The sequence below is a fragment of the Hemibagrus wyckioides genome, linkage group LG15, assembly GCF_019097595.1.
Source record: "Hemibagrus wyckioides isolate EC202008001 linkage group LG15, SWU_Hwy_1.0, whole genome shotgun sequence".
In the NCBI taxonomy this organism is placed as follows: domain Eukaryota; kingdom Metazoa; phylum Chordata; class Actinopteri; order Siluriformes; family Bagridae; genus Hemibagrus; species Hemibagrus wyckioides.
The window spans coordinates 10,716,115-10,743,730 of NC_080724.1; the positions used below are offsets into that span (position 1 = coordinate 10,716,115).

General features: G+C 39.7%; 1 protein-coding gene across 1 annotated transcript in view; it reads right to left on the reverse strand.

Annotated features, from left to right (window-relative positions):
- The window catches only part of ghrhrl (growth hormone releasing hormone receptor, like), a 43,827-nt gene extending 18,422 nt beyond the window's left edge, over positions 1-25,405 (reverse strand). The window contains exons 1-5 of the mRNA XM_058410464.1: positions 25,315-25,405; positions 6,931-7,045; positions 6,354-6,461; positions 2,064-2,155; positions 197-294 (exon numbers count right to left, since the gene is read on the reverse strand). Coding sequence (XP_058266447.1) covers positions 197-294; positions 2,064-2,155; positions 6,354-6,461; positions 6,931-7,045; positions 25,315-25,365 — 464 coding nt within the window. The 5' untranslated portion in view covers positions 25,366-25,405. The remainder of the gene's footprint in view (positions 1-196; positions 295-2,063; positions 2,156-6,353; positions 6,462-6,930; positions 7,046-25,314) is intronic.
- Between the last annotated feature and the right edge of the window lie 2,211 nt (positions 25,406-27,616).

A 27,616-nucleotide genomic window follows, 5' to 3' on the forward strand; every position in this document is an offset into this window, starting at 1 on the left:
CAAACCCAAATGACAACGTGCTCAATTAATGTTGGCGCTTTTCTTGACAATCAGGGTGGATTAGATTTGCTTTTAGCACCAAGCTCAGAGAAACTGATAAAAGGTTTTGCGACACGAGGAAAAAAAACTTCAAGGATCAGAGTTTGAGCCAAAACATTAAAAACAAAAAAAAGAACCAAAAGAAAGATTAGAGTACCTGAAGATCAGCAGGACTACCACTGCCACGAACAGTGAGATCAGAGAGGCTCCGTATCCGATGGAGTAGATCAGTCTCACTGTGGTGAAGTACGATTCCTAACATATGGAAGACACTATTAACCTTCAGAGATCATCATGCTGTTCTGACTGAAGGAGTCAGTGGTCATGGTAATGGACATGTGAGTGACATGTCTGTGTAGCAGTTATACAGAAATGACACAGCAGTTTGTAAGTAAGGGATCAGGACTGCTTGTGGATTTCAGAGCAGTGGAGAACATCAACTTTAATCTGAGCATGCAGTCAAGTGGAAAAGGTGACATCCTCCATATTTTCTGGGTGAAAAAGTATTGGAAATGTGTTTCTCCTTTATGATCTGTACTTGGCATATGGCCAAACTTTGCAGGTAGAAATAATGATTTTGGATGATATTTATTCTACAATCTTTTTTTTTACTATAATATTTTTTTAAAAATGTCAAAAGTCAAGTAAAATATGTTTATTTCACTGGTTTTGTCCACATATCTAAAACTTTAAGGAACTCTGCCCTCTTGGATCAATCACATCATATCTTAGATACTCTTAGAAACCGTATAACCCTAATATAGATATTCCAGAAGATTTTTTCCCCCAAAATGTTGATTAGAGTTGTATTTATGTTGGATTTTATACATTGCATAAAAAAATAGAGACCTCCTCACAGTTATTATGAACACTAACATTATTAAAGGTTAAGATTTCAGGGTGTTATAAATTATGCAAATGTATGCATATTTAATTAAAGCCTCATTTGCATAAATAAATGTAATTTTTTTTAAATACAAAAAAAAAACCTTGTAAGAATATCAGCAACCCACTGGCAAAGACTGATTGTGATATCCTTTGTTTTTTAAAGATGTAATTCTCCTGTAATTCTCCTCATGTCTTGTCTTGCCACGTACATAAGCCCTTTTTTATGACAAACCTACATGAACATTTTGAAAGGCTATTACAACAAAAATTCAGCAAAAAAAGTGAAGTTGACATAACAGAAGCCATGAAGATTTTCGCTATGACACATTCAGGAATCATGACAACTAACTGAGCCACTGTGTCATGTGTTATGTCACGTATTTTATGAATTTACATCTATATTAAACGAAACATTAACCTTAATGGACCAACAGCAGCTTTCCATTTTTTCATAAAACATTCCTATACTTTTCCATAAGGACATCATTCCCAGCGGCTTGTTCCAACATTCACCCTAACGCATAGAATTCAAAGCATGAAACAAAACATAAATAAATAAATGTTTAAGTTAGTCTCAAAGCCAAATTCTGAATTAACAAGCCCAGTTATCACATACAACGTCCTTCTGAGGAAGGTCACACATGACATGCATTTAATGACCGTCATGAAATATTCCTTATTTAATCTATGAATATTTGTGGTTCTGTTTATATTCACTGACCACACTATACCATGATCAGACTATAAAATTAGACTGATCAACAACCGGGACAACTTGTAAGTTAAACACAACACCAGCAGATTTGTTTAGACGTACAGTGGGTATAATCACCTTTTGTTACTTGAAATGAAGAGGGACACAACTTTTGTTTTATCCAGCTGTATTTAACAAAACAAAACAAAACAAAAAGAATTACTCAGTTGGATAAAGGGAAAAAAAAGGCTGGTAAACTCACTCATTGTCTCAATGGCACACCAAGCCATTTGACTTCCTCCTGTGATCAACTGCAGTCATTGTGATTAGTGATATTGTGATTATTATGAAGGGGTTTCATTCTTTTTTATACCCACTGTATATCCTGTAGCTTGTTAATGCACTAGGTCAAAGCGAGCATTTGGATAAACACTGCACTGACCCCTGGGATGTCATCGTCGATGCTGCAGGCTTCATGGTAAGGAGGGAACGGGTGTGACCAGCCCAAACTGGTGCAGTTACGACTCACTGTACCTACAGACATTAAACATTGCATGATAAAAGATATCTTTAAATATCGCTATTTTCAAAATAAGAAAACAATAAAATATGACAAAGTATGCTTCTATAAGAAACTAATCAATGTGGTGGAGGGTGGAGTGATGTTCCAGCATAGCGTTTTATTTCTTTTATTATAACAGCAATTTGCAAATGATTTATTTCTTATAATTAAAGGTTTACAGTTTTACCTCAAAATATAGCATTTAAAGATACTGCTTTACCTCTGTTACAAAGAGCTGATGCTGGAGACTCCTTGCAGAAAGCTTCTCAATTTCAAGGCTAATATTTTATTTTGTTAAATCACGTTATTATCGCTGTGAAAAGGTGGTTTCTGTAGAAACGTATTAGAACGAGCGTGATCATGTAAACTTGCCATTTGATTTACAGCTGTCACTATTGTCAGAGCTGCTGCTATAGAAAACTAATCAACAACTTCTTGTGGGTACAAACGGATCAAAACCTATATAATAATTATGAATTACTCAAACAATAACTTAACAAAAGCCTGTTAGACCTTTATCTATTTGAAAAGTAGCAAATCTACAAAATAGCTCTAAATTGTAAATTGCACATACCATAAACTATATAATTATTATTATATCATTGTATCCCCTGCTTTTATTTCCTCATTTTATTTCAATTGCAAAAGAACTGGCATCCCATAATTCATAATCCTGTCACAAAAAAAAATCTATCCCTGTGTATTTAAGCATTAAAATAATGTCATATTTATTCCCCTTTCATATTATATGTGTTTGAACGGAGTCCCCGCTGAACTGTATGTACTGAGAACTGTGTAGCTTGACCCGATCCGTCTTTCACTCAGTTGCTGAAAATGATTTGAAATTGATGGATCTAGCTTCTTATTTGGGGAGTACTGAAGCCACTGGAGGATCGAAGCTTATTGAAACAGTGGCACCGGTTCTCCGGGAGTCCATCCACCTGGCAGGAAAGTAAATCCTGTTTAGAATGGAGTTGCAATTTTTCCTCAAGAGTTTGCTTGAGAAATATTTCCCAGGTGGAAACTCCTCTCCTGTGGGATTGGACCAGTTGGCTAGCCTTCACTCCCTTCCAAGTCTCATCACCGAGTCTCTGGTGTCCAATGACCCTGTTGCTGGTTCACCGGTTGCCCTTCTTTGGACCACTTTTTGTAGCTTCTAATCACTGTGTACTGGGACACTGCACCTGCTGTTTTGGAGATGCCCTTATGCTCCCAGACATCTAGGCATCACAATTTGTCTTAGTAAAGTTGCACAGATATTTACACTTGCCCATTTTTCCTGGTTCCAAGGCATCAACTTCAAGTTCAACAACAGGTGTGATTTTAAGGGAATAATCAAATTTATTCACTTCACCTGTCAGTGGGTATATGGTTATGGCTGATCAAGGTATACCAGAGAGAGAGAGAGAGATTTGCTATTTTAATCTCCCCAAGCTTGTTCTGAATTTTGAACTACCTGCTGGGTTTCTTTAATTACATCTTCAACTTGGGGAATTGAGTGGCTGAATAAGAACTCGGCTGATGAGCTGATTACAGGTGCACTTAATGTGATTAACAGATCCTCAGCTGAAACTGGGTAGAACATTGTGGATGATATGTGACTACTGGTGTGTGAGGTGCTTTATTCATCGTCACGGCCATACGGACACAGACCCAAGCCATGACAAATGATAACAAATGTGTGGACAACGGAAGACACATAAAGCACAGAGAATTCTATACACTATATGGGAGTGATGCTCAGACGTCCACATACTTTTGGTCATATGTTGTGTATGCCACATTACTCTATTTGCCCAAGAGGTCAAAAGAATCACATTTAAAAGGATAGCAAGCTATGGTGAGAAACAGGATTAACCAATCAGATGCATTTATTGTGTTTAGAAGCTACTAGCCACAGCTAGCTCCACTCCAAACATGAGGGTATCATGAGGGTATTGAGGTGACTGATGATAACGGTATAAACCTATATCATGCCTTAAATAATTAAATCACATGCCTTAAATGATTAATTGATACATGAAAAATGCATGAATGGGACTCACTTAGCAATTTACAGATTTTTTACAGATCACATAGGGATATCATTTTGCATTTTTCCTCATCCCAGCTGGCTATGCCACTGGCAGAGATGATAAAAGATTCAACAACAAGCCGGTTTTTAGTCAATCAGCCAATTTTAGACATGTTTGGTGTGTAAGGTTTGCTTCTGACACTGTAGCTACAAGGCCAGTGTAGCTAATATAAAAAGCCCATGTGACAAGGGTGACCTTTTACATCAGACAGCTAAAACGTTGAGGTAACAATTCTAAACAGATGCAATGTTATCTATCTATCTATCTATCTATCTATCTATCTATCTATCTATCTATCTATCTATCTATCTATCACTTTCACTACAGACACGGCTGTTTACGTGTATTGTCACAGCTAGTGATTAGCATTCAGCTAGTTTGTGAGGTCTGAGGCATGCTAGTGAAAGTTTGTGAGATTAGAAATGCTGCTCTACGCTAATGTTTTTCTTGGTTCCTTGCGAAAAGAGACATTAAATTCTCATCAGGAACTTAAACCAATGTGTGACAGCGTTAAAGTGACTCTGGTGAACCGTTCTTTTTTCCTTTCCACTTCATTTCCACACCTCTTTAAATGTAAAAGATTTTAACTTTAGCTTGAGGGAAGTATTTCCTGCTTCTACCTGAGGATTTATTTAGATGGTTAATTGCTCTTTTACTTGAGGAAAAAGAGCTTTTACTTCCTCATGATGACTCATACATCGCTTCAGGATATCTGCTACAGCAGTTTTAGCTCAGCAACATCCTGCTGTCCACATTTATACATAACCGTCTGTCATACGTACTTAATTAGTCCTTAAAAAGGTAACGACTGTAAAAAAATTTATGATTGCGGTTTGTGATTCTTACATGCTAGCAACGTTAGACTCACTGTTCCAGAGCAAACCTAGGGAAGCAAACTACTGATCCCCATTTGGTAGCTGATTTTCCAGCTAATTACAAGGAGCCTGGTTAGTTGTTCACTGACTAGCTAGAAGTTGGTATTGGTTCAACTGTTGCTTAGCAGATTTCCTGACTGCTATAGCTGTATGTTATTGATTGGTTCGTCAGTGTTGGCTGTGGTTTACTGTGGATTAGCATGTGCTGCCGAGTGGATAGACAATGTTTACAGGTTGCTTTTAAAGTTGTTTTCCATTAAAATTTGCTGTCATTTTTCTTTCTCTGATGTCTCCAGTCTGAAAAAAAAGGAAGTAGGAAACTTTACTAATGGATGAAAGTTAATTAGCCAAGTAACACTGAATGCGAATAAGCCCGTTGGTTTGATATGGAAATGACAATGACTTTGTGTTTGTGTGTGTGTATGCCTAGGTTTGAGCTAAATGAAACAAGTCTTTTTGGTGTTTTCTTTCCTGTGTTCTTATTTTCTGGTAACATGCCCAGACGTATCTGTGTGATCCTGAATAGACATGGCGATAGACAGACAGGATTTGGCCATGTTGTTTCTTTTGTTTTTAGACCTTTTGAATTCTGACCAGTTTGCTTCACAATAAGGTCTGAAAGAACCCCAGAGTAAATTGGCACATTGTTTGTATGGTGGGTGTGAGGTACGGCCCTATGGCTGCTAAAACTATTCATTAAGTAGGAGAAAGGTGTTGTGTGAAGTGTTGTAATCTTGGTTAGCACATTTGAGGCAAAATATCTAACACAGCCCTACAGAATAAGAGGAAAGGACTGGTAATTATCTGTGTAATGGGTGTTTCTCTTGTGTGTGGAAGGTAATGACTTGTGTTCAGGTTTTGAGTGGTATGTATTATTAGTGATCTGTTTACATATAATATGTAGTGATTGGTGATCTGGTTTAGAGTGGTGTGTAATTATTGTTGATCTGGTTGTGAGTGGTGTGTAGAGATTGGTGATCTCATTGTGATTGGTGTTTAATAAATGGTGATCTGGTTGTGTTTGGTGTGTGTTAATTTGTGATCTGATGGTGAGTGGTGTGTAATAGTTGGTGATCTAGTTGTGAGTTATGTGTATTAATTTGTTGTGAGTGGTGTGCAGAGATTGGTGGTCTGGTTCTCAGTGGTGTGTAACAAATAGTGATCTGGATGTGTGTGGTATGGAATAATTGGTGGCCTGTGTGTTAGTGAGCATGCTGTACCTGTGTGGTTGCTAAAGAGAGAGAAAACAGCGGGACAGGGAGACTGTACAATTTCTCCAACTGCTGCTCTGGGCCAACACAACACAGAGTCCCATGCTGGTAGGCAGCCTACACACACACACACACACACACATACACACACAGTTTATCCATTTGTCCAGTTTTAGCACAAGTTAGCTGTTTTGATCTGTTGATCTGCTGTTTAGTTTCATCAAAAAAAAAACACACACTCATGCCATCTGAATTGATAATCAGTCTAATAGACAAACAAAGAAAAAGCTCTCTTAGGCTGGTTGATTGGATGTTAGAGGTTCACATAATTTTTGTATTCAGAGGCACCACAGAGACCAGGGTTTCGACTCTGAATGAAATCTATTGCCATGGATTTTATTGCCATGCCAACTGTCATGAAATATTACAAAGAGTTCTGATGTTTAACAAAAAAAAAAGAAAAAAAAAGAAGGAAATGGAAATTGCTTGGAAGTGTCTCGCTTCCAAATGGTCTTGTAGAAAAGCTTCTGCCAAATGAATAAATGTGAATGTAAATCTAAATTTCAACACGTTTAAAAAGTCTGACCTGTCTGCCCTGAAGCGCTGAGGTTTTCATGTTCAGCGATTCCTTTCAGACAGAGCTGTTCATCTCGCTCCAGCTGGAATATATACTCACACTCCGGGTGCAAACTCGCCCAAACCTACAGAGAGAAAGTAGAAGAGATAAAGACGGAGTAGACAGCACACCTGAAACGGACATAATGATCACAAGAAACGGATCGGGAACCTGAATAAATATTCATAGACATTTTCCTTGAATGCTGCATTCGAGCTGGAAACCGTATCAGAATGTGGTGCACGTTCTTCCTCTCTGATAAAAACGATAATTTCTGGCTCTTTCAAATAAAATCGAAATAAAAGCCAGGGATCCCATCAACTGTGGAAAATAAACTGTGAGGTCAAATGCATGAAAAGGCAAGAGAGAGACAGATTTAATAGATCGATCCATTGTGCAGAAATAGGAGAACGGCCTCCATTAATAAAGCTGCCACAGAAAGGTGGGATACTCTCCATATTTACTCATGGTCACTTGCCAAAAATAGCATTCAGAAGCAGTAAAAGTTTCTTTTAACCAGTCGTGCTCCATTTCTCCATTTCCCCAAACTGAACATAATATAATAGAATATTATACGCTTTTGCACTTGAGTGTATTTTATGAGTCAGCGGGTATTGCTTGTGTCCCAAATAATTTACTGTAATGATGCTGCTATGTATAGAAATGTTTTTCTTCCAGGCTAAGCCTAACAATTAGCTGGATAACGATTAGCTTGAAGTGTTTATTTCCTTAAAATGATAATGGAGTGCACATGCAGCCCAGTGCCACTGAAGAAAAACACTGCTGATCAACAGGATGTGCTGAGTGAGGATTGATTATCTGGTTTGTGGACTGCGGAGTGTGTAGTTTAATGTGTAGTGTGGAGTGGAGTGTGTAGTTTAATGTGTAGTGTGGAGTGGAGTGTGTAGTTTAATGTGTAGTGTGGAGTGGAGTGTGTAGTTTAATGTGTAGTGTGGAGTGGAGTGTGTAGTTTAATGTGTAGTGTGGAGTGGAGTGTGTAGTTTAATGTGTAGTGTGGAGTGGAGTGTGTAGTTTAATGTGTAGTGTGGAGTGGAGTGTGTAGTTTAATGTGTAGTGTGGAGTGGAGTGTGTAGTTTAATGTGTAGTGTGGAGTGGAGTGTGTAGTTTAATGTGTAGTGTGGAGTGGAGTGTGTAGTTTAATGTGTAGTGTGGAGTGGAGTGTGTAGTTTAATGTGTAGTGTGGAGTGGAGTGTGTAGTTTAATGTGTAGTGTGGAGTGGAGTGTGTAGTTTAATGTGTAGTGTGGAGTGGAGTGTGTAGTTTAATGTGTAGTGTGGAGTGGGGTGTGTAGTTTAATGTGTAGTGTGGAGTGGAGTGTGTAGTTTAATGTGTAGTGTGGAGTGGAGTGTGTAGTTTAATGTGTAGTGTGGAGTGGGGTGTGTAGTTTAATGTGTAGTGTGGAGTGGAGTGTGTAGTTTAATGTGTAGTGTGGAGTGGAGTGTGTAGTTTAATGTGTAGTGTGGAGTGGAGTGTGTAGTTTAATGTGTAGTGTGGAGTGGAGTGTGTAGTTTAATGTGTAGTGTGGAGTGGAGTGTGTAGTTTAATGTGTAGTGTGGAGTGGAGTGTGTAGTTTAATGTGTAGTGTGGAGTGGAGTGTGTAGTTTAATGTGTAGTGTGGAGTGGAGTGTGTAGTTTAATGTGTAGTGTGGAGTGGAGTGTGTAGTTTAATGTGTAGTGTGGAGTGGAGTGTGTAGTTTAATGTGTAGTGTGGAGTGGGGTGTGTAGTTTAATGTGTAGTGTGGAGTGGGGTGTGTAGTTTAATGTGTAGTGTGGAGTGGAGTGTGTAGTTTAATGTGTAGTGTGGAGTGGGGTGTGTAGTTTAATGTGTAGTGTGGAGTGGAGTGTGTAGTTTAATGTGTAGTGTGGAGTGGAGTGTGTAGTTTAATGTGTAGTGTGGAGTGGAGTGTGTAGTTTAATGTGTAGTGTGGAGTGGAGTGTGTAGTTTAATGTGTAGTGTGGAGTGGAGTGTGTAGTTTAATGTGTAGTGTGGAGTGGAGTGTGTAGTTTAATGTGTAGTGTGGAGTGGAGTGTGTAGTTTAATGTGTAGTGTGGAGTGGGGTGTGTAGTTTAATGTGTAGTGTGGAGTGGAGTGTGTAGTTTAATGTGTAGTGTGGAGTGGAGTGTGTAGTTTAATGTGTAGTGTGGAGTGGGGTGTGTAGTTTAATGTGTAGTGTGGAGTGGAGTGTGTAGTTTAATGTGTAGTGTGGAGTGGAGTGTGTAGTTTAATGTGTAGTGTGGAGTGGAGTGTGTAGTTTAATGTGTAGTGTGGAGTGGAGTGTGTAGTTTAATGTGTAGTGTGGAGTGGGGTGTGTAGTTTAATGTGTAGTGTGGAGTGGAGTGTGTAGTTTAATGTGTAGTGTGGAGTGGAGTGTGTAGTTTAATGTGTAGTGTGGAGTGTAGTGTTGTAGTTTGTAGAGTGGACATCAGTGAGCCTTGGCCACCCATGATCCTGTCACCGGTTCACCGGTGTTCCTTCCTTGGACCACTTTTGATAGATACTGACCACTGCAGACCGGGAACACCCCACAAGAGCTGTAGTTTTGGAGATGCTCTGATCCAGTCGTCTAGCCATCACAATTTGTCCCTTGTCACTTGCCCGTTTTTCCTGCTTCTAACACATCAACTTTGAGGACAAAATGTTCATTTGCTGCCTAATATATCCCTCCATGATGAGGAGATCATCAGTGTTATTCACGTCACCTGTCAGTGGTCATAATGTTACGCCTGATCAGTGTATTGGGTAGCGTGGAGTGTGTAACGTGTAGTGTGTAGTATGTAGAGTGTAGTGTGATTTGCGTAGTTTGTCGTGTGATACGTGTAGTGTATTGTGGTGTGTAGTTTGTAGTGTGGAGTGTGTAGCTTGTAGTGTGAAGTGTGTATTGTGTAGTTTGTCATGTGATTAGTGTAGTTTGTAGTGTGTAGCTTCTAGTGTGAAGTATTTATTGTGTAGTTTGTAGTGTGATGTGTGTAGTGTGGTGTGTGTAGTGTGGTGTGTGTAATATTGACTGTGTAGTTTGTGGTATGGTGTGTACTTTGTAGTGTGAAGTGTGTATTGTGTAGTTTGTCATGTGATTAGTGTAGTTTGTAGTGTGTAGCTTCTAGTGTGAAGTGTGTATTGTGTAGTTTGTAGTGTGATGTGTGTAGTGTGGTGTGTGTAATATTGACTGTGTAGTTTGTGGTATGGTGTGTACTTTGTAGTGTGTAGTGTTGTAGTGTGTAGCTTCTAGTGTGAAGTGTGTATTGTGTAGTTTGTAGTGTGATGTGTGTAGTGTGGTGTGTATAGTGTGTAGTGTGGTGTGTGTAATATTGACTGTGTAGTTTGTGGTATGGTGTGTACTTTGTAGTGTGTAGTGTTGTAGTGTGTGAGAACAGTGGTATAATCTGTGCATTACTCTGCATCATGCTGCTGTATTATTGATTGTTTTGTTGGGAAGTGTTTACTCTGTATATTAGTATCTTTCTGTACTAAGTGATAGAGTGTGTTTAGTGCTCCAGCTCAGGGATTTAATGTAGAGGTCATATTGTAGCTCCACTCTCAAAAAAGAGCCATTTAATCTCTCTCTCTTTTCTCTCTTGTATGCCGCGCACTTAGCAGGAAAGACATCAAACCTGGAGAGTTTTCTCAGAGATGAACGCTGTTCTTTGTGGAAAACATCCGTGTGTTTCTTGACTGCGTGATGAGATGAGATGAGAGAAAACTCAAGCAATGTCACTAATAGTTGTATGTTTTAATTTCAGCTTACTTCAGATACGGACAAATCTTTATCACCTGCCTAGACTAATAATACGATATAGGCGTACGTGTTTCCTAGCGATTCGGATCCCGCATTCGCACCACGGCCTGGGTTCGATTTCCGGGGCAGGGATCCGACCGAGGGTTACACAACACTGTGTCAGGAGGTTTGCGTCAGGGAGATCATCCGGGCGGAAAAGAAATATGCAGATCATTTGGATGACGAGCTTAAAGAAAAACAACAGTCATGCCAGGATTCAGCAGTCAAAACAACACCATGATCTAAAGCAAGCTCTACAAATTAAAAAAAATCCCTGAAAGAATTCAAGGAAAATAACAAGACATGGTTCTATTTATATATGACCTCTAATCCATCATTATTTCAGAGCTGCAGCTGAAGTGACGCCAGCGAGCTGAGTAATATTGGAGTTCGGACTTACGGAGAATGTCACGCAGCACCTGTGGCGCCTATTATAGTAATTATCTCAAAGATGCTTATCCGAGTACGCACCATGAAAAAACAATCGTAGCACGCGCGCCATGTTTAAGAATGAAAAGCCGCAGGTGAGAGTCGCAGCCCTGTGTGAGAACATGGAGAAATTCACACTCACAGGAGGAAAATCAAGTCCTCTTTCTGCAGTTAGTCCGTCAATCAGATCCAGAAATAATGAGAAATGAGGAGGTTTATCAGGAAGTGGAGAACGTCCAGGAAGTTAGCAGGCTTAATCAAGACTGGAGTGAGTGTGCTCCTGATAAAATCACAGCATGCAGACGTTATAAAAAGAAACGGCTCGTAATTTTAAGAGTTTAAAAATCATGCTGGAAATCCACTGAAAAAAACACAACATGGTTTAATTCACAGCAGAGGATTGTTTAAACGAGTTTACCTGCAGAGAAATCCATCAATACACCATACTCCACCACATTAATACACTCCTCCTCCCTGTCCCTCTTTCTTTCTTTCTTTCACCCCCCACCATCCCCATTTCTTCCTTCCTTCTTTTTTTTCTTTCTTTCTTTCACCCCCTCTATCTACCTTTTCCATTTCTTTCTTTCTTTCACCCCCTCACTCCCATCCCCATTTCTTTCTTTCTTTCTTTTTCTTTCTTTCTTTCTTTCTTTCACCCCCTCTCTCTACCTTTTCTTTCTTTCTTTCTTTCTTCCGTCCGTCCGTCCGTCCTTCCTTCCTTCCTTCCTTCCTTCCCCTCTTTCTTTTTTTCTTTCACCCCCTCACTCCCATCCCCATTTCTTTCTTTCTTCCCCATTTCTTTTTCTTTCACCCCCTCTCTCTACCTTCTTTCTTTCTTCCATCCGTCCATCCTTCCTTCATTCCCCTCTTTCTTTCTTTCTTTCTTTCTTTCTTTCTTTCTTCCTTCCCCATTTATTTTTCTTTCACCCCCTCTCTCTACCTTCTTTCTTTCTTCCGTCCGTCCTTCCTTCCTTCCCCTCTATCTACCTTTCTTTCTTTCTTTCTTTCTTTCTTTCTTTCTTTCTTTCTTTCTTTCTTTCTTTCTTTCTTTCACCCCCTCACTCCCGTCCCCATTTCTTTCTTTCTTTCTTTCTTTCTTTCTTTCTTTCTTTCTTTCTTTCTTTCTTTCTTTCTTTCTTTCACCCCCTCACTCCCGTCCCCATGTCTTTCTTTCTTTCTTTCTTCCCCATTTCTTTTTCTTTCACCCCCTCTCTCTACCTTCTTTCTTTCTTTCTTTCTTTCTTTCTTCCCCATTTCTTTCTTTCACCCCCTCTATCTACCTTTCCCCTTTCTTTCTTTCTTCCCCATTTCTTTTTCTTTCACCCCTCTCTCTACCTTCCCTCTTTCTTTCATTCTTTCTTTCTTTCTTTCTTTCTTTCTTTCTTTCTTTCTTTCTTTCTTTCTTTCTTTCGTCCGTCCTTCCGTCCATTCTTCCTTCCCCTCTTTCTCTCTTTCTTTCTTTCTTTCTTTCTTTTTCTTTCTTCCTTCCCCATCTCTTTCTTTCTTTCACCCCCTCTCTCTACCTTCCCCATTTCTTTCTTTCTTTCTATCTTTCTTTCTTTCTTTTCTAAAAAAAAATGCTCCTTTTACTTAAAGTGCTGTGTTCCTTTTACGAGCCTACATGAGAGGAGTACAGTGTGACCGGGAAATAGGAATCATGTCTTACTCTCTCTCAGCCAGATCATTTCCTGGAGTAGATTCACTCACCACAAAACTAATAACCACACACACGTACATCAGGATGTTATGTCGTTTAATTAAAGCTCAAGTACGAACTCTGGAGCTGATTATAGAAACAGAGCGAGTCTCGTCTGTTTGATTTAAATGCTGCTCGACAAACACGGCATTTCTAAAATTCACAAAGACATCATCGCAAAGATTTCCATAGAATAAACTTACATAAATAGGAAAAAAGCTTTAGTACGTCTGTTCATAAGAATCTCATTCAGGCGCATGTTTCTTCAAACACCTCCAGGGTTCGGGTTCGAGTCCCACCTCCTCCGTGTGTGTGTGTGTGTGGTGTTTGCATGCTCTTCCTGTACTTCAGGAGTGTCCTCTGGGTTCTCCGGTTTTCTCCGCATGTGTACACTGATTGGTGTCACGTTCCGTGCCTACAACGCATCTGCAGTTCTGTATTCCAGCCCGGAGTTTTGATCCCGCCTCAATATCCTCACGGAAGCATATAGCTTCACTTATTTTCACTCCTTGCTGGATTATCCAGGTTTCTCACAGTTTCTATTTGGAGTATTCCGGTTTTCGACCCTGCTTTTTCTCGACTCATGCTCTCATCTCACCTATTGAATTTCCTCTATGTGGATTATCGGCTTTCACCTGGCTTCACTTTTTAGTTTAGTTTCTCTTTCCACTCTTTGGAATCTGTGCTTCATCTGGACACTAAAAAACCTCCCTTTTCTTTTGTGGATTTTTTTATTTTTGTTGACAGTTTTTGTGGAGCCATTTTTGTGGATTTCTTACTTTTGTCCGATTATATTTTTGTGGAATTATTTTTGTGGATTTTTTTCCCTGTGTTTTATATTTTTGGAATTATTGCCATCTCTGTTTGTGGACACATCAAGTGGCTTTCTGTTATTTTCCTCAGTACCTTGGATTTAAGAGTTTCATGCTCATTAAAGACTTCTTAACCCTCATAGATCCCCTGACAGATTGGTGTCTCTACATTGTGTGTAGTATATACCTACACTATATTGCCAAAAGTATTCGTTCACCTGCCTTGACTCGCATATGAACTTAAGTGACATCCCATTCCTAATCCATAGGGTTCAATATGACGTCGGTCCACCCTTTGCAGCTTCAACTCTTAACAGCTTCAACTCTTCTGGGAAGGCTGTCCACCAGGTTTAGGAGTGTGTTTATGGGAATTTTTGACCATTCTTCCAGAAGCGCATTTGTGAGGTCACACACTGATGTTGGACGAGAAGGCCTGGCTCTCAGTCTCCGCTCTAGTTCATCCCAAAGGTGTTCTATCGGGTTGAGGTCAGGACTCTGTGCAGGCCAGTCAAGTTCATCCACACCAGACTCTGTCATCCATGTCTTTATGGACCTTGCTTTGGTCACTGGTCCACAGTCATGTTGGAAGAGGAAGGGGCCAGCTCCAAACTGTTCCCACAAAGTTGGGAGCATGGAATTGTCCAAAATGTCTTGGTATGCTGAAGCATTCAGAGTTCCTTTCACTGGAACTAAGGGGCCAAGCCCAGCTCCTGAAAAACAACCCCACACCATAATCCCCCCTCCACCAAACTTTACACTTGGCACAATGCAGTCAGACAAGTACCGTTCTCCTGGCAACCACCAAACCCAGACTCGTCCATCAGATTGCCAGATGGAGAAGTGCGATTTGTTACTCCAGAGAACGCGTCTCCACTGCTCCAGAGTCCAGTGGCGGCGTGCTTTACACCACTGCATCCGACGCTTTGCATTGCACTTGGTGATGTATGGCTTGGATGCAGCTGCTCGGCCATGGAAACCCATTCCATGAAGCTCTCTGCGCACTGTTCTTGAGCTAATCTGAAGGCCACATGAAGTTTGGAGGTCTGTAGCGATTGACTCTGCAGAAAGTTGGCGACCTCTTCGCACTATGCGCCTCAGCATCCGCTGACCCCGCTCCGTCAGTTTACGTGGCCTACCACTTCGTGGCTGAGTTGCTGTCGTTCCCAAACACTTCCATGTTCTTATAATACAGCTGACAGTTGACTGTGGAATATTTAGGAGCGAGGAAATTTCACGACTGGATTTGTTGCACAGGTGGCATCCTATCACAGTTCCACGCTGGAATTCACTGAGCTCCTGAGAGCGACCCATTCTTTCACAAATGTTTGGAAAAACAGTCTGCATGCCTAGGTGCTTGATTTTATACACCTGTGGCCATGGAAGTGATTGGAACACCTGATTCTGATTATTTGGATGGGTGAGCGAATACTTTTGGCAATATAGTGTATGTGTGTGATTATGCCCTGTGATGCCCTACACCATGTCCCCCAAAACCCCTGGAATAGACTCCAGGTTCCTCTTGACCCTGTGTAAAATCATTGCAACCGACAACAGATGGATGTTTGGATTTTGTTGATTGAAGACACCGGTGAAGGAGGTTCACATTATACTGTATGTGGTCCATTCGTGGCTGTAGGTGAACTCGTCATTAACGTGAACAAGCTCAGATTTTCCTAAATAAATAAATAAATACTTCCAAGCACTTTAGCTCTGATGGAATGAGAAAGAGATAAAGACCAGAAACGCTGATGCTTTTAAGTCTGCAGTCACATCTGCTTGTCTGAATCACAGCAAAATTCCTACTTTTGTTCCCTGGGCCCTTTGCTTTTGTGAGGAGCCGGACAAGGCTTTCAGATTCCGGGGCTGCTCAAGACATGAACCGATAACTGATTTTTTTTTCTTTTAACTGTTAATATGTTACTATAATTACACTATTTGACTTGTTATAATGTCATAATAATCGATTAAAAACCTAAACAACGTAAATCTCGTGTCCTCTTCATGATGGGTTAAGGGTGCGCAAACTTTTGCACACAAGACTGTAGCATAGTGTACATTTAAGTGAATAATCGGTTCATTCAGGTGTTTCCAAATAAACTCAGAGATATTCTGAAACGTTTGCAGATTTTACGCAGGTTCAACCCGAGATGACGTGTCGTGTGACGTTTTCACGTCTGGCATTCAGCCACTCTTCCCTTCACGTGTGGAACAGATGAGTACAGCTCTCACAGAAAGTTATTACATACTCATAAGCTGCTGAAAACCTGAGCATTTTTGTCTGCAGCAATCACAAAACCCTGAAATCGTGGAGAGACTGAATAACTGAAGTGTCCTGATGAGTAAAAGCCTGTATAGTTTACAGCTGAGAGAACTTTCGTTTGATAATTTCAGGACTGTGTTTGTGTGTAATTATGGTTCTCACTCACACTTTGCACAGTCGCGAGTAGAACAGGATCCGGAATGAGGTGATAGAATAGAAAAAACAAAAAAACAGTGGTGTAAGGTCGTGTGTTTATCCGCAGTACAGCTGAGTGACCAATGCAGATGCAGCCCTGCTCGTGTAGCAGAAAAAAAAAAAGATTTAAAGTTTATTTTGTGGAAGTGAAAAGTGAGGTCAGTCTCATCTTCAGTAACGCACCTCCAGCACTTCAGTGAACACTCCAGAGAAAAGAAAAGCACAAGGTTAATGCAGCAGCACATGGCTGTGGGAAATTACCCACGAGCTCAGCTCCACGCTTCAGACATGCAGATCAGGAACAGCAGGAAACCAGGGAGATGAATCTGCAGTGCTACTAACACCAAGAGCGCTCTCTCTCTCTCTTTCTTTCATTCTTTCTTGCTCTCTATCATCTTGTCTGCCTTTCAGTTTACCTTTCTTTCTCTCTTTCTTTGCTTCCCCCATTTCTCTCTCTCTCTCTCTCTCTCTCTCTGTTAAAACTGTTAAAACAATCAGGACTTTTCCTAATTCCACATCAGATGTGACCTTTCTGAGAAATGATCCTGATTTAAATATGTCACGGCGCTGCGGTGAAGGAACATGAAGCCTCAGGAGTTACTGAGAGGCTTTTTCTTTTGAAACATTTTACATCACATTAACATTTTCTGTTCGAATAGAAGCAAAACGTTTTTAAAAAAGCTGACGGTGGCAAGAAGAGTGCTGCAGGTTTCTCCACAAGAGACCGGAAACAAGTACATCTAGGAGTAAATGCATACACACACACACACACACACACACACAGCATACATACTCTGAACCGCCTACAGAAACAGAAAACAACAGTTTCAGCTGTAATGTGTCTAGTAAGTGTGTGTGTGTGTGAGTGATTTTCAGAGCTGGATTGCCTGAAAGTGCTTTAACTTTACAGTCATTTAAAGCATCACACACTGATCTAAGCAGCGATTTGGACATTAAGCTCATTATATAGCAGGTGTTCACATCTCCACTGTATCACACTGTCATTTATCATCTCATGCTGTAACATCGTCTCATCGCTGAGCCACTTAGCTGGAAAATCCGGGTCATCACGCCTTGCTTAATTCATCACCACACTCACAAGCCCGATTTCCGATCAAGAACAAAATGCTAGAAGGTCACAGTGAGGTGCAAATCTGTTTCCACTGATCTTCAGTGATATATTGAGGGGGAAAAAAAGGCTTCATGAACATCATCAAGTGCTCGCTTGTCTTATTAACACGGACGCAGAGTAAAGCACTTCTTCATAAATCAAGTGAAATGAGATTAATTCACTGCCGCGCTGTTATTTCTATGCTAATGGCATTTAACACTTTGACATGATTTTACGCTAATTTCTTGCTAATTGGCTACGATTCGATGATTAAACAAGACCTTTAACCCTCTACTGCATGCAGCTGCATTAATGCAACACATTTTCTTTTTTAAAAAAAAATATTTTCAGGTTATTTAGTTGAATTTTTTACCAATCGCAAATTTAATTTTTATTATTATTTTTCGTTTTTTTTATTATTATTTTTTCTTACTATTTTTCAGTATTTTTCAAGCTTTTGTTTTCAATCTTTTTAATGTCATTTATTGAGTTTATTGTAGTGTGTTTATTACTCTCAATGCCTCCACAGCAATTTGCAATTACTTTTTTATTTACTAAGCAACTATATATTTTTCTCTTTTTAATTTTCAATTTCTAGCTACGTTTAACATTAACCCTTTTTTCCCCCAGGGGCCTGTTTAATTGTGTAGATGTTCAGCACTGTCTTTGTCATGTCTCACTTCACAGTAGTGATTAATATGAACCTCAAATGATTTTATTTTTTATTTGTAGTGTTTCATAAGTATTTCTGTTTTTCCATAGCCTAGTAGGTGCAGTATATTCATAGAAAAGCTCCAACGAAACAAAGAATGGTTCATTTTTATCTCACACAAATGTTTCAAAGTATATCTAAAAAGTAACTGATGATATCAAACCCATTTCTGCTCTCTGAGGTGCTCAAGTTTGATCTTCAGCCAGTAAAATTCTATGTAAGGTTATCCAACAGAGGGAAAAACACACAGAAAGCCAACAGTGCTGATTCATTTCATCATTTGTTTACACTGATAGAAAGTGTCCCATAGGTCGATAACACCAGTGCACTGGGAAAGAGGATTAAAAGTCCAGTTATCTTTCCCCCTCATATATATATATATATATATATATATATATATAACAGCTGTTTCCTTAGCAGCCTCTCTGTCCGATTGCATGTGCTAAATAGTGCTCTTGTATTTTGTGCGGCAGAAAATGAGAGCCTCTGCGTATTCCACAAACCAATTTTTATTACTCCCTCAAATGCACAAGGGTGTTTTTGCACCTCTTTCTCATCAGCGGGTGATGAAAGGCTTGTGTCCAGCACAGGGCTGCCAAAATACATCAAATGCTCAAGCATGAAGAATGAAAAGACTAAGTTCACTAAAAATGTGAGGCACTACCACTAATGAAGGCATTAATGCAGGGAAAATTGAAAGAAGTGAGGAGACAGGGTGCGAGAGAGAGAGAGAGAGAGAGAGAGAGAGAGATTAAAATGCCACATAGACACTCTTAAGAAAATAAATAAATAATTCAATAAAATGCCCTTGTCTGTCGCAGCTGCCCATCCTGTTCTGAGAGAAACCGCACCTGCACCTGACGAGACGTTTATTCCCATTTTTACCTGATGAGACGGAGCTCCATTAAGTGGCCCTTATATCCTGAAATGGACTCTTATATCCTGAAATGGGTCACTGGGATCATTTCACTGACTACATCGTTATTTCTCATTTGCAATCTCGTTTTCAGGATGTCTTTACAGTTGCCAAGGCAATGAGCACTCGTGTGTCGAAAACCAATAAGAAAAACCCAAATGGATGTCCTCATGGGCGCTCTCGGTTGCGAGTGATTAAGTCGGTCATTTCCTGTTTTAGATTGTTTTACACCGTCAGAGAGCGCTTTCCGATCGTCAGGACTGGCGATCCTGCAGAACGAAGCGATGTGAGCAGTTTTTGTGACAGACCTGTGATAGGTTTGCTCCTTGTCACTGTCTTGGCACAGTGCAATAACAAGTCAAGATGTTTGAGTCAGTGAGGAGAGAAACTCGGGTTGAGGCAATCATTGTGAACTTCGTTGTGGCAGCACGAGAGAGGGAACAAGTGCTCTTTGATGAATTGGAAGCAAATGAGGCTGTCCGAGTACTCCAGCAATTCACGGAGAGGCCAACTTGTGTAACCGTAAAGCACAGAGAAGCGTGGGAGACAACATGGAGAGAGGGCAAAGAAATCTGAAATCAGGAATCAGAATACAGAATCCGGAAACCAGGCCAGGTCACAGAAGTAGAGCCACGGGGGTCTGAGAGAACTTTCTCACCAGTGAATTTAATCCAGAGGCATGGAAGATCAAGGCCAAGAGAAATCTGAAGCTCCTACACTATTTACATCTCAGTAAAATTGATCTCTTTAATCGGATTATGTATTAGTATACTGTATGTTTAGGATTTGTTTTGGATCGAACCCTGGTGCTGTGAGGCTCAAACCCTCTCTTTTTTCTGGACAACTTATGGCACATTTTTAATCAGTGTAAACAAACGAATGATTTTCTGGCTGTGAGTCTGATATAAAATGACTGTTGGCTTTTAGTGTGTTTTAGATGTGTATTTTTCCCTCTGTTGGATAACCTTGCACAGAATTTTAATGGTTGAAGAGAAATTATAAGCTGCTTTTTAGATGAACAATCCTTTGGAGCATCTCAGAGAGCAGAAATGGGTTTGGTATCATCATTTACTTTAAAGGTACAAACATTTGTGTGGAAAAAAAGTAATCGTTTTTGTTTTGGAACTTTTCTATGAATATATTGTCCCGAGAAGGCTAGGGAAAAACAGAAATACTTACGAAAAGCTACACATTTTTAAAATCCTAAAATCCTAAAATACTTTCATATGAGCGTCATATTAACCACCACTGTGGAGTGGGACATGACAAAGACATTCAATGCTAAACATTCAAATTCCATTTTTTGGCCTCTGGGAAAAAGAGTTAATGAGGAAAACTGATATTTCAAGCCTCGAAGGCTACAATAGTGAACATCATATTAAATTTTAATAAAAAGCTGTAACAGATCTGGGACACTGTGCCGGATTGATGCCCAGATGAGTCAAGGACTTCACTAAAGATAAGGAATGCTCTGAGGCAAGGTCTTGTCTATGAAGATTAACTAGTGACGGAGAGATGGAGGAAAAAAAAAAGATCCATCCATGAAGAGCTTCACCTCGTTTTGGAAGTATTATCATGCTAGCAGAAGAAGCGTGAATTCAAATCCAAATAAGTGGCTAAAAATGCCTTTCTGAGATGCTGCTTCACCATAGGTCAGGAGCTTGAACCCACTGTGAATGAATCTGTCAGTCCAATCCACCCACCTGACCCCTGATATTGACTTCTTTGTTCCTCCGAGAATGAATCGGCGCCACGTCTATAAAAAGGGACTCGCTTCATTTCTTTGGATCGCGATTGATCGAGTTTGTTTTTGTTTTGCAAAATTCCAGGAAAACAAGTAATATCAGAAAATGTCAGGTTGACCTGACCAGTAAGCCATGATCCATCAAATGTCAGTTCGTTCCTGTTTCAGACGTGTTTCTGCATTTATATCCGAGGACATGGTGAAATATTCCCAACAGGCAAAGTCAATTACTTGCCTTAAACCCCATTGAGCTTCATTTCATTTACTGAAAAACAAGACTGAAGGCAAAAAAGCCACAGAAACAAGCAGGAAAACTGAAGCGTCTTGACAGCACACCACAGGAAAAATCATCGATTCTGAAGAACTGGCAACCACATACTGAAGGATCTTTATTAGCATTTCGATGGAAAGTGAGGTGTATTACTGAATTGAACCAAATGGCTTGGAAATGGTTTGAACCATACGGCTATGAGAATCATGCTGAAAAAAAAAAATGAATGAATCATCTGTTAAAAAAATATTACAAATAATAATGTGAAAATCACAGGTAGAAATAAAGAAATCACTTGATAAAATTGAAATGTGAAAACAAATGAATCATCATTAAAGAATCAAATGTGAAAATAAATGAATCACCTGCAAAAATGAATGAAAAAAAAACAAAATGAAAGAAATGATTCATGTGGAAAAAAAAAACAAACCCAAAGAAACAAACAAACAAGCAAAAAAAAAAAAAATCAACTGACCATTGGGTATAAAAAAAAAAAAAGAAAGATGAAGTGAAACGTTATTAATTATTCATAAAAATCATGTGGAAATAAAAATTGTGTTATAACAAATAATTTTTTTAAATCATGTGGTAATAAATCACTCAGAAAGTAGATCAAAATTAAACTAATTATCTAAGTATTTTAATTACGTCTCGTGACTAACGCTAACCGTTGAATTTAAGTTAATATTTCATATTTTCCCATTTAATTACCCTGGTAATATGTGGCTTCATGTCTCACGAGTCCAACGTGACAAACATCAAAGCTATGTAAATAGCCCCAGATTGACTAAGACAGAGAGATTTGCTTTTCTCCCCGTCATTTTCTGTGTGGCTTTATTTCTACCTTCTGTACTGTTTTTCAGCATGAGCGGTGACTTTTTTCCTGAAGATAATGCTAGTTAATACATCTTCTCAAAGCTCTATTCCTGGTGATTTAAGTGAGGGAAGAAAAAAGCTACTAAGAGCAGAGAAGGGATAATGATAGCAGAGAGCCGCAGATGATAAACACGCTGCAGTCACACTGTCACGTAGTGTCTACAGATTGATGCTTTATTTAAAAAAAAAAGAAAAGAAAAAAGCTGCTCATGGGGCTAGAAAATTATTAGAAAAGATTTCTATCATATTCAGGAAAAGAGCCTGAACTGAAAACATAACATAAAATAATATTCCACAACATGGAATACAACTAGAAATGGATAAAAACTGACATGTGAGTTCATTCAACTTACTTCCGCTTCACTGATGAAATGCCATCACTGATTACATTAGTAGAATTTAGCAGGTATAGAAATGAGGCCAAAATGTCTGCACCAGCAACTGTCAATAATGTTACTTAGATAATCAGGTTAGCTTGCGTGTGTACCAGAGGCAAGCTAATTACACCAGAAGCTAGCAAACAAAATAATTCAATCTGAAGAATCTCAGGTCTCTCCAGGCTAAAATAATAACTAATCATAATTATATATGTTGGTCAGCTAGCTAACATAACTGCTTTCCTAAATATCAAGTCAGGGTGGCTTAGTAGTTAGCACGTTCACCTCACACCTCCAGCGTCCAGCTGGGTTCGAGTCTCAGTCCTGCTCACTGTGTGTGGAGTTTGCAGTTCCTCCCACAGTTCCAAAGACATGCTTCTAGGCTGATTGGAGTCTCTAAATTGCCAGTAGTGTGTGAATGTGTGTGTGTGCCCTGCGATGGGTTGGCACTCTGTCCAGGATGTATCCTGCCTTGATGCCCGATGACGCCTGAGATAGGCACAGGCTCCCCGTGACCCGATGATAGATCGGATAAGCGGTACAGACAATGGAATGAAATGGAACAGTAAGTCAACTTAGAAATGCTGTGTAAATGTTAGCTAGCTAACTATGCTGTGTTTGGTATAATATTTAAGCTAGCAATCGATATAATTCACATTATGTATGAACTATACAACATGATGGAACATAACTACTTACATATTCAGTAAGATTAGACTAGAGTACACTGCTATGCATATTTTTTGCTATGCTAGCTACAATTTAGTATAATGTTAGCCAGTTATACCAAAAGGTAGTGATGAATATTCACGCCATATAGCAAGCACGATTGAATGTCAGGTCTTTGTGAAGCTCTGGGACTGAAAAGCCAGACAGAATTTCAATTCTACTTATTTGTATATCGCTTTTAACAATGGAATTGTCTCAAAGCAGCTTTACAGAAGTATAAAAACAGAATAAAAATGATAAAGTTTACTCTTTATCTCTAACTTACACTCTTCTATTCACTTGTTTGCTCTATAGAACAATTTAAATACTTTGTAATTTGGCACATTTTCTGGATTAATCCTTTATCTGTATATTATACTGAATATTGCACTTAGGGTTAGATTTCATCAGTTTCTGTCACGAATACATTAAAACCTCCACTGATATCTTCACTGGGGCTTCAGTGAAAAAAAAATCCTACCTTTTATACCTTATATGGACTTCCTGTGCACAACCTCTGTGCAGCGAAATCGACAGATTGGAGGAAAGAGCACAGGAAAGATCTTTTCTCACAAGATCCTATATTTTAATGATATCTATCGGGACGTAGATATGTATTTTTCTGTTTGATCTGTTTAAAAAATTGCATACAGCAGCGTTAATGCAACACAGACACCTTTACAACTATCATGAGACGTGATATCTGTGCAGAGAAGGAAACAGGATGGCCGTGTTGTGGCTCAGTTGTGCAGCGCTGACATGCCGGTGCCTGAATTAATACAATTAGTTTGGGACGTCTTATCCCACCACACACTAGTGCATACATGATGATAAATTAGCACACTGAATCAAAGATCTCTGTCCTGGTTAAGAAAGAAATAAGTCTGACCCACTTGGGCACATTCATTATGTAAATGATAGGCAGGAAGTGTATCGTCTAATAGTGTTGCAGAGATAACATATTTACAGTTAAGGAAATTTGTGAAAAGGTCTAGTGTCAGTGTGTGTCTGTGTTGTGTTATATTGTGGTACATATTGTGTTATACATCGTCACTATGCTATATATAGTGTTCTATCTTATCCTGGAGGTCCATCGATCAGGTAATTAGTTGAGAAAAAACATGTGCACTGAGGTCCTTCTTCAATACAAGCAAAAAAAAACAAAAAACAGGAGGCACAGTGAGTGAGTTGTTAGATTTGAAGCTTAAGCAAAGGCATCTCTTTCTTCATCTTTAGTAACTGCCTGGTCAGAGTTAGTGTGTTTTAAGATTTTGGGACACAGGACCACCTTGTCACGGATCTGCAGGACTCAGTGACGTCATCACACCCCAGTCACCTGAGTGGCGCCGGTGCACCTGCTGGGAATTAGCCAAAAGACTATTTAAAGGCCATACTGGTCAGAGACAGCGGCGAGTATTGTAGATTGTTTAGAGTTTACGTGCGTTCTTGAGTTCTCTTTTGCAGGCCCTCCTCAGTTTCTCCTGCAGTGGCAGTTTCCTGAGTTTTTGGCATTTTCTACGTTCGTTCTTATTTATGTCCGTTATATAATAAAACCAAGCCTGTTGAGTGCCTAACCTGATTCTTCTGGCTCTTCCTCTGCACACTCTAACACCTTAATTTGTTCACAAAACAAAATGAATAACTGTATGGATTGGAATAATAAAGAAAAAAGCCCGGTGTACATTTCTAAATGTAAAATGTAGAAAATGTAGAAACTTCCAGAGACAGAAATCACTGTACACAATGATATTCCTACATTCATCTGGGTTTTTCTGGTGTTTCCTGTACCAGTGATAGGGTTAAGCACAAAAAAAATATGTCGGCCATGCCCAGTTCACCCAAATACAGGTACATATACAGCCATTACCATTGCATTACACTTGTACTACACATCCTATATAATCATTTCTCATGAAACTTTGTGTACCTCAATTCATTCATCTAAAAACTGTAAATGTAGCTTTTACAGTAGCATCCATATGTATATATGTATATGTATATATGTATATGTGTATATGTGTATATATATATATATATATACAAAGTTTTATACATATAGTTACATATATTACACTCATATTAGGCTCATATATTAGATTATTATTATTATCAACAACAACAACAATAATAATAATAATGATAATAATAATAATAAATATTGTGGTCTCTTTAACAAGAAAAGACAACTGGTGAAACTCTTGACCCCCTAAAACTCCTGCAGGGTTTATTTTTTACACTGTAGGTAAATGTAGGTTCTTCTTCCATAAACCTTGTAAATAATCTTCATCAGTGTGTTTACATTCACACATCTCTTCTCAGCCCAACTTCACTGTAGTATAATCGACTAAATTCCCTGAAACTTGAATTCGCATAAACGTCTTGACCTCCCCGCGTCCTTTCCTGCACTGCATGTTCCTGTGCTAGATAACGGAGAGAGCAGAAGTCAGTACTCACGGCTGCTGTAAGCGATGTGAGCCACACGGTTCCGGTGCACAGAGAGAGCATGTCGGCTCCAGCGCGCGGAGGAACGCCAGCTCTCCGGACAAGCCCGTCGCGCGCTCTGAACGCCACCGGAGCGCGCGCGGTTTGCTTTATAGACAGGAGGAGCGCGCGCACTCACACTCGGTGACGCGCAAACGGTATCCTAAAGAAACGCGTTGACCCGGTCATTTCTCTGGTGGAGGCACGCGCACGTCAGGTGGTCTACTGTTTTCTAATCAAGAATTATTAGAATCCTACTTCTTGCTGAACACTTTAAATACATTTCACACTTAGATGAATATCTAAATCCATCCATTCATCCATTAAATGTTTACTTATCTATCTAATTATTTATTCAAATTATTTACTTATACTCCATCAATATACTTCCTTCCCTCCCTTCCTTCCTTCCTTCCTTCCTTCCATCCTTCACACAGCACATCCTTCCTTACTAACTTTCTCCTTTTCTTCAATATTACTTTCCTTATTTCTTCCTTCCTTATGCCTATTATACGCACCTGATACACACACCAGATACACAAACCTGATACACACACCAGATACACAAACCTGATACACACACCAGATACACAAACCTGATACACACACCAGATACACAAACCTGATACACACACCAGATACACAAACCTGATACACACACCAGATACACAAACCTGATACACACACCTGATACACACACCAGATACACAAACCTGATACACACACCTGATACACACACCAGATACACAAACCTGATACACACACCTGATACACAAACCTGATACACACACCTGATACACACACCAGATACACAAACCTGATACACACACCAGATACACAAACCTGATACACACACCAGATACACAAACCTGATACACACACCAGATACACAAACCTGATACACAAACCTGATACACACAGCTGATACACACACCAGATACACAAACCTGATACACACACCAGATACACAAACCTGATACACACACCTGATACACACACCAGATACACAAACCTGATACACACACCAGATACACAAACCTGATACACACACCTGATACACAAACCTGATACACACACCTGATACACACACCAGATACACAAACCTGATACACACACCAGATACACAAACCTGATACACACACCTGATACACACACCAGATACACAAACCTGATACACACACCAGATACACACACCTGATACACACACCAGATACACAAACCTGATACACACACCAGATACACAAACCTGATACACACACCTGATACACACACCTGATACACACACCAGATACACAAACCTGATACACACACCTGATAGACACCAGATACACACACCTGATACACACACCAGATACACACACCTGATACACACACCAGATACAGACCAGATACACACACATGATACACACACCTGATACACACACCTGATACACACACCTGATACAGACCAGATACACACACATGATACACACACCTGATACACACACCTGATACACACACCAGATACACACACCTGATACACACACCAGATACACACACATGATACACACACCTGATACACACACCTGATAGACACCTGATACACACACCTGATACACACACCAGATACACACACATGATACACACACCTGATAGACACCTGATACACACACCTGATACACACCAGATACAGACCAGATACACACACATGATACACACACCTGATACACACACCTGATAGACACCAGATACACACACCTGATACACACACCAGATACACACACCTGATACACACACCTGATACACAAACCTGATACACACACCTGATAGACACCAGATACACACACCTGATACACACACCAGATACACACCAGATACACACACATGATACACACACCTGATACACACACCTGATAGACACCAGATACACACACCTGATACACACACCAGATACACACACCTGATACACACACCAGATACACAAACCTGATACACACACCTGATAGACACCAGATACACACACCTGATACACACACCAGATACACACCAGATACACAAACCTGATACACACACCTGATAGACACCAGATACACACACCTGATACACACACCTGATACACACACCAGATACACAAACCTGATACACACACCTGATAGACACCAGATACACACACCTGATACACACACCTGATAGACACCAGATACACACACCTGATACACACACCTGATAGACACCAGATACACACACCTGATACACACACCAGATACACACACCTGATACACACACCTGATACACA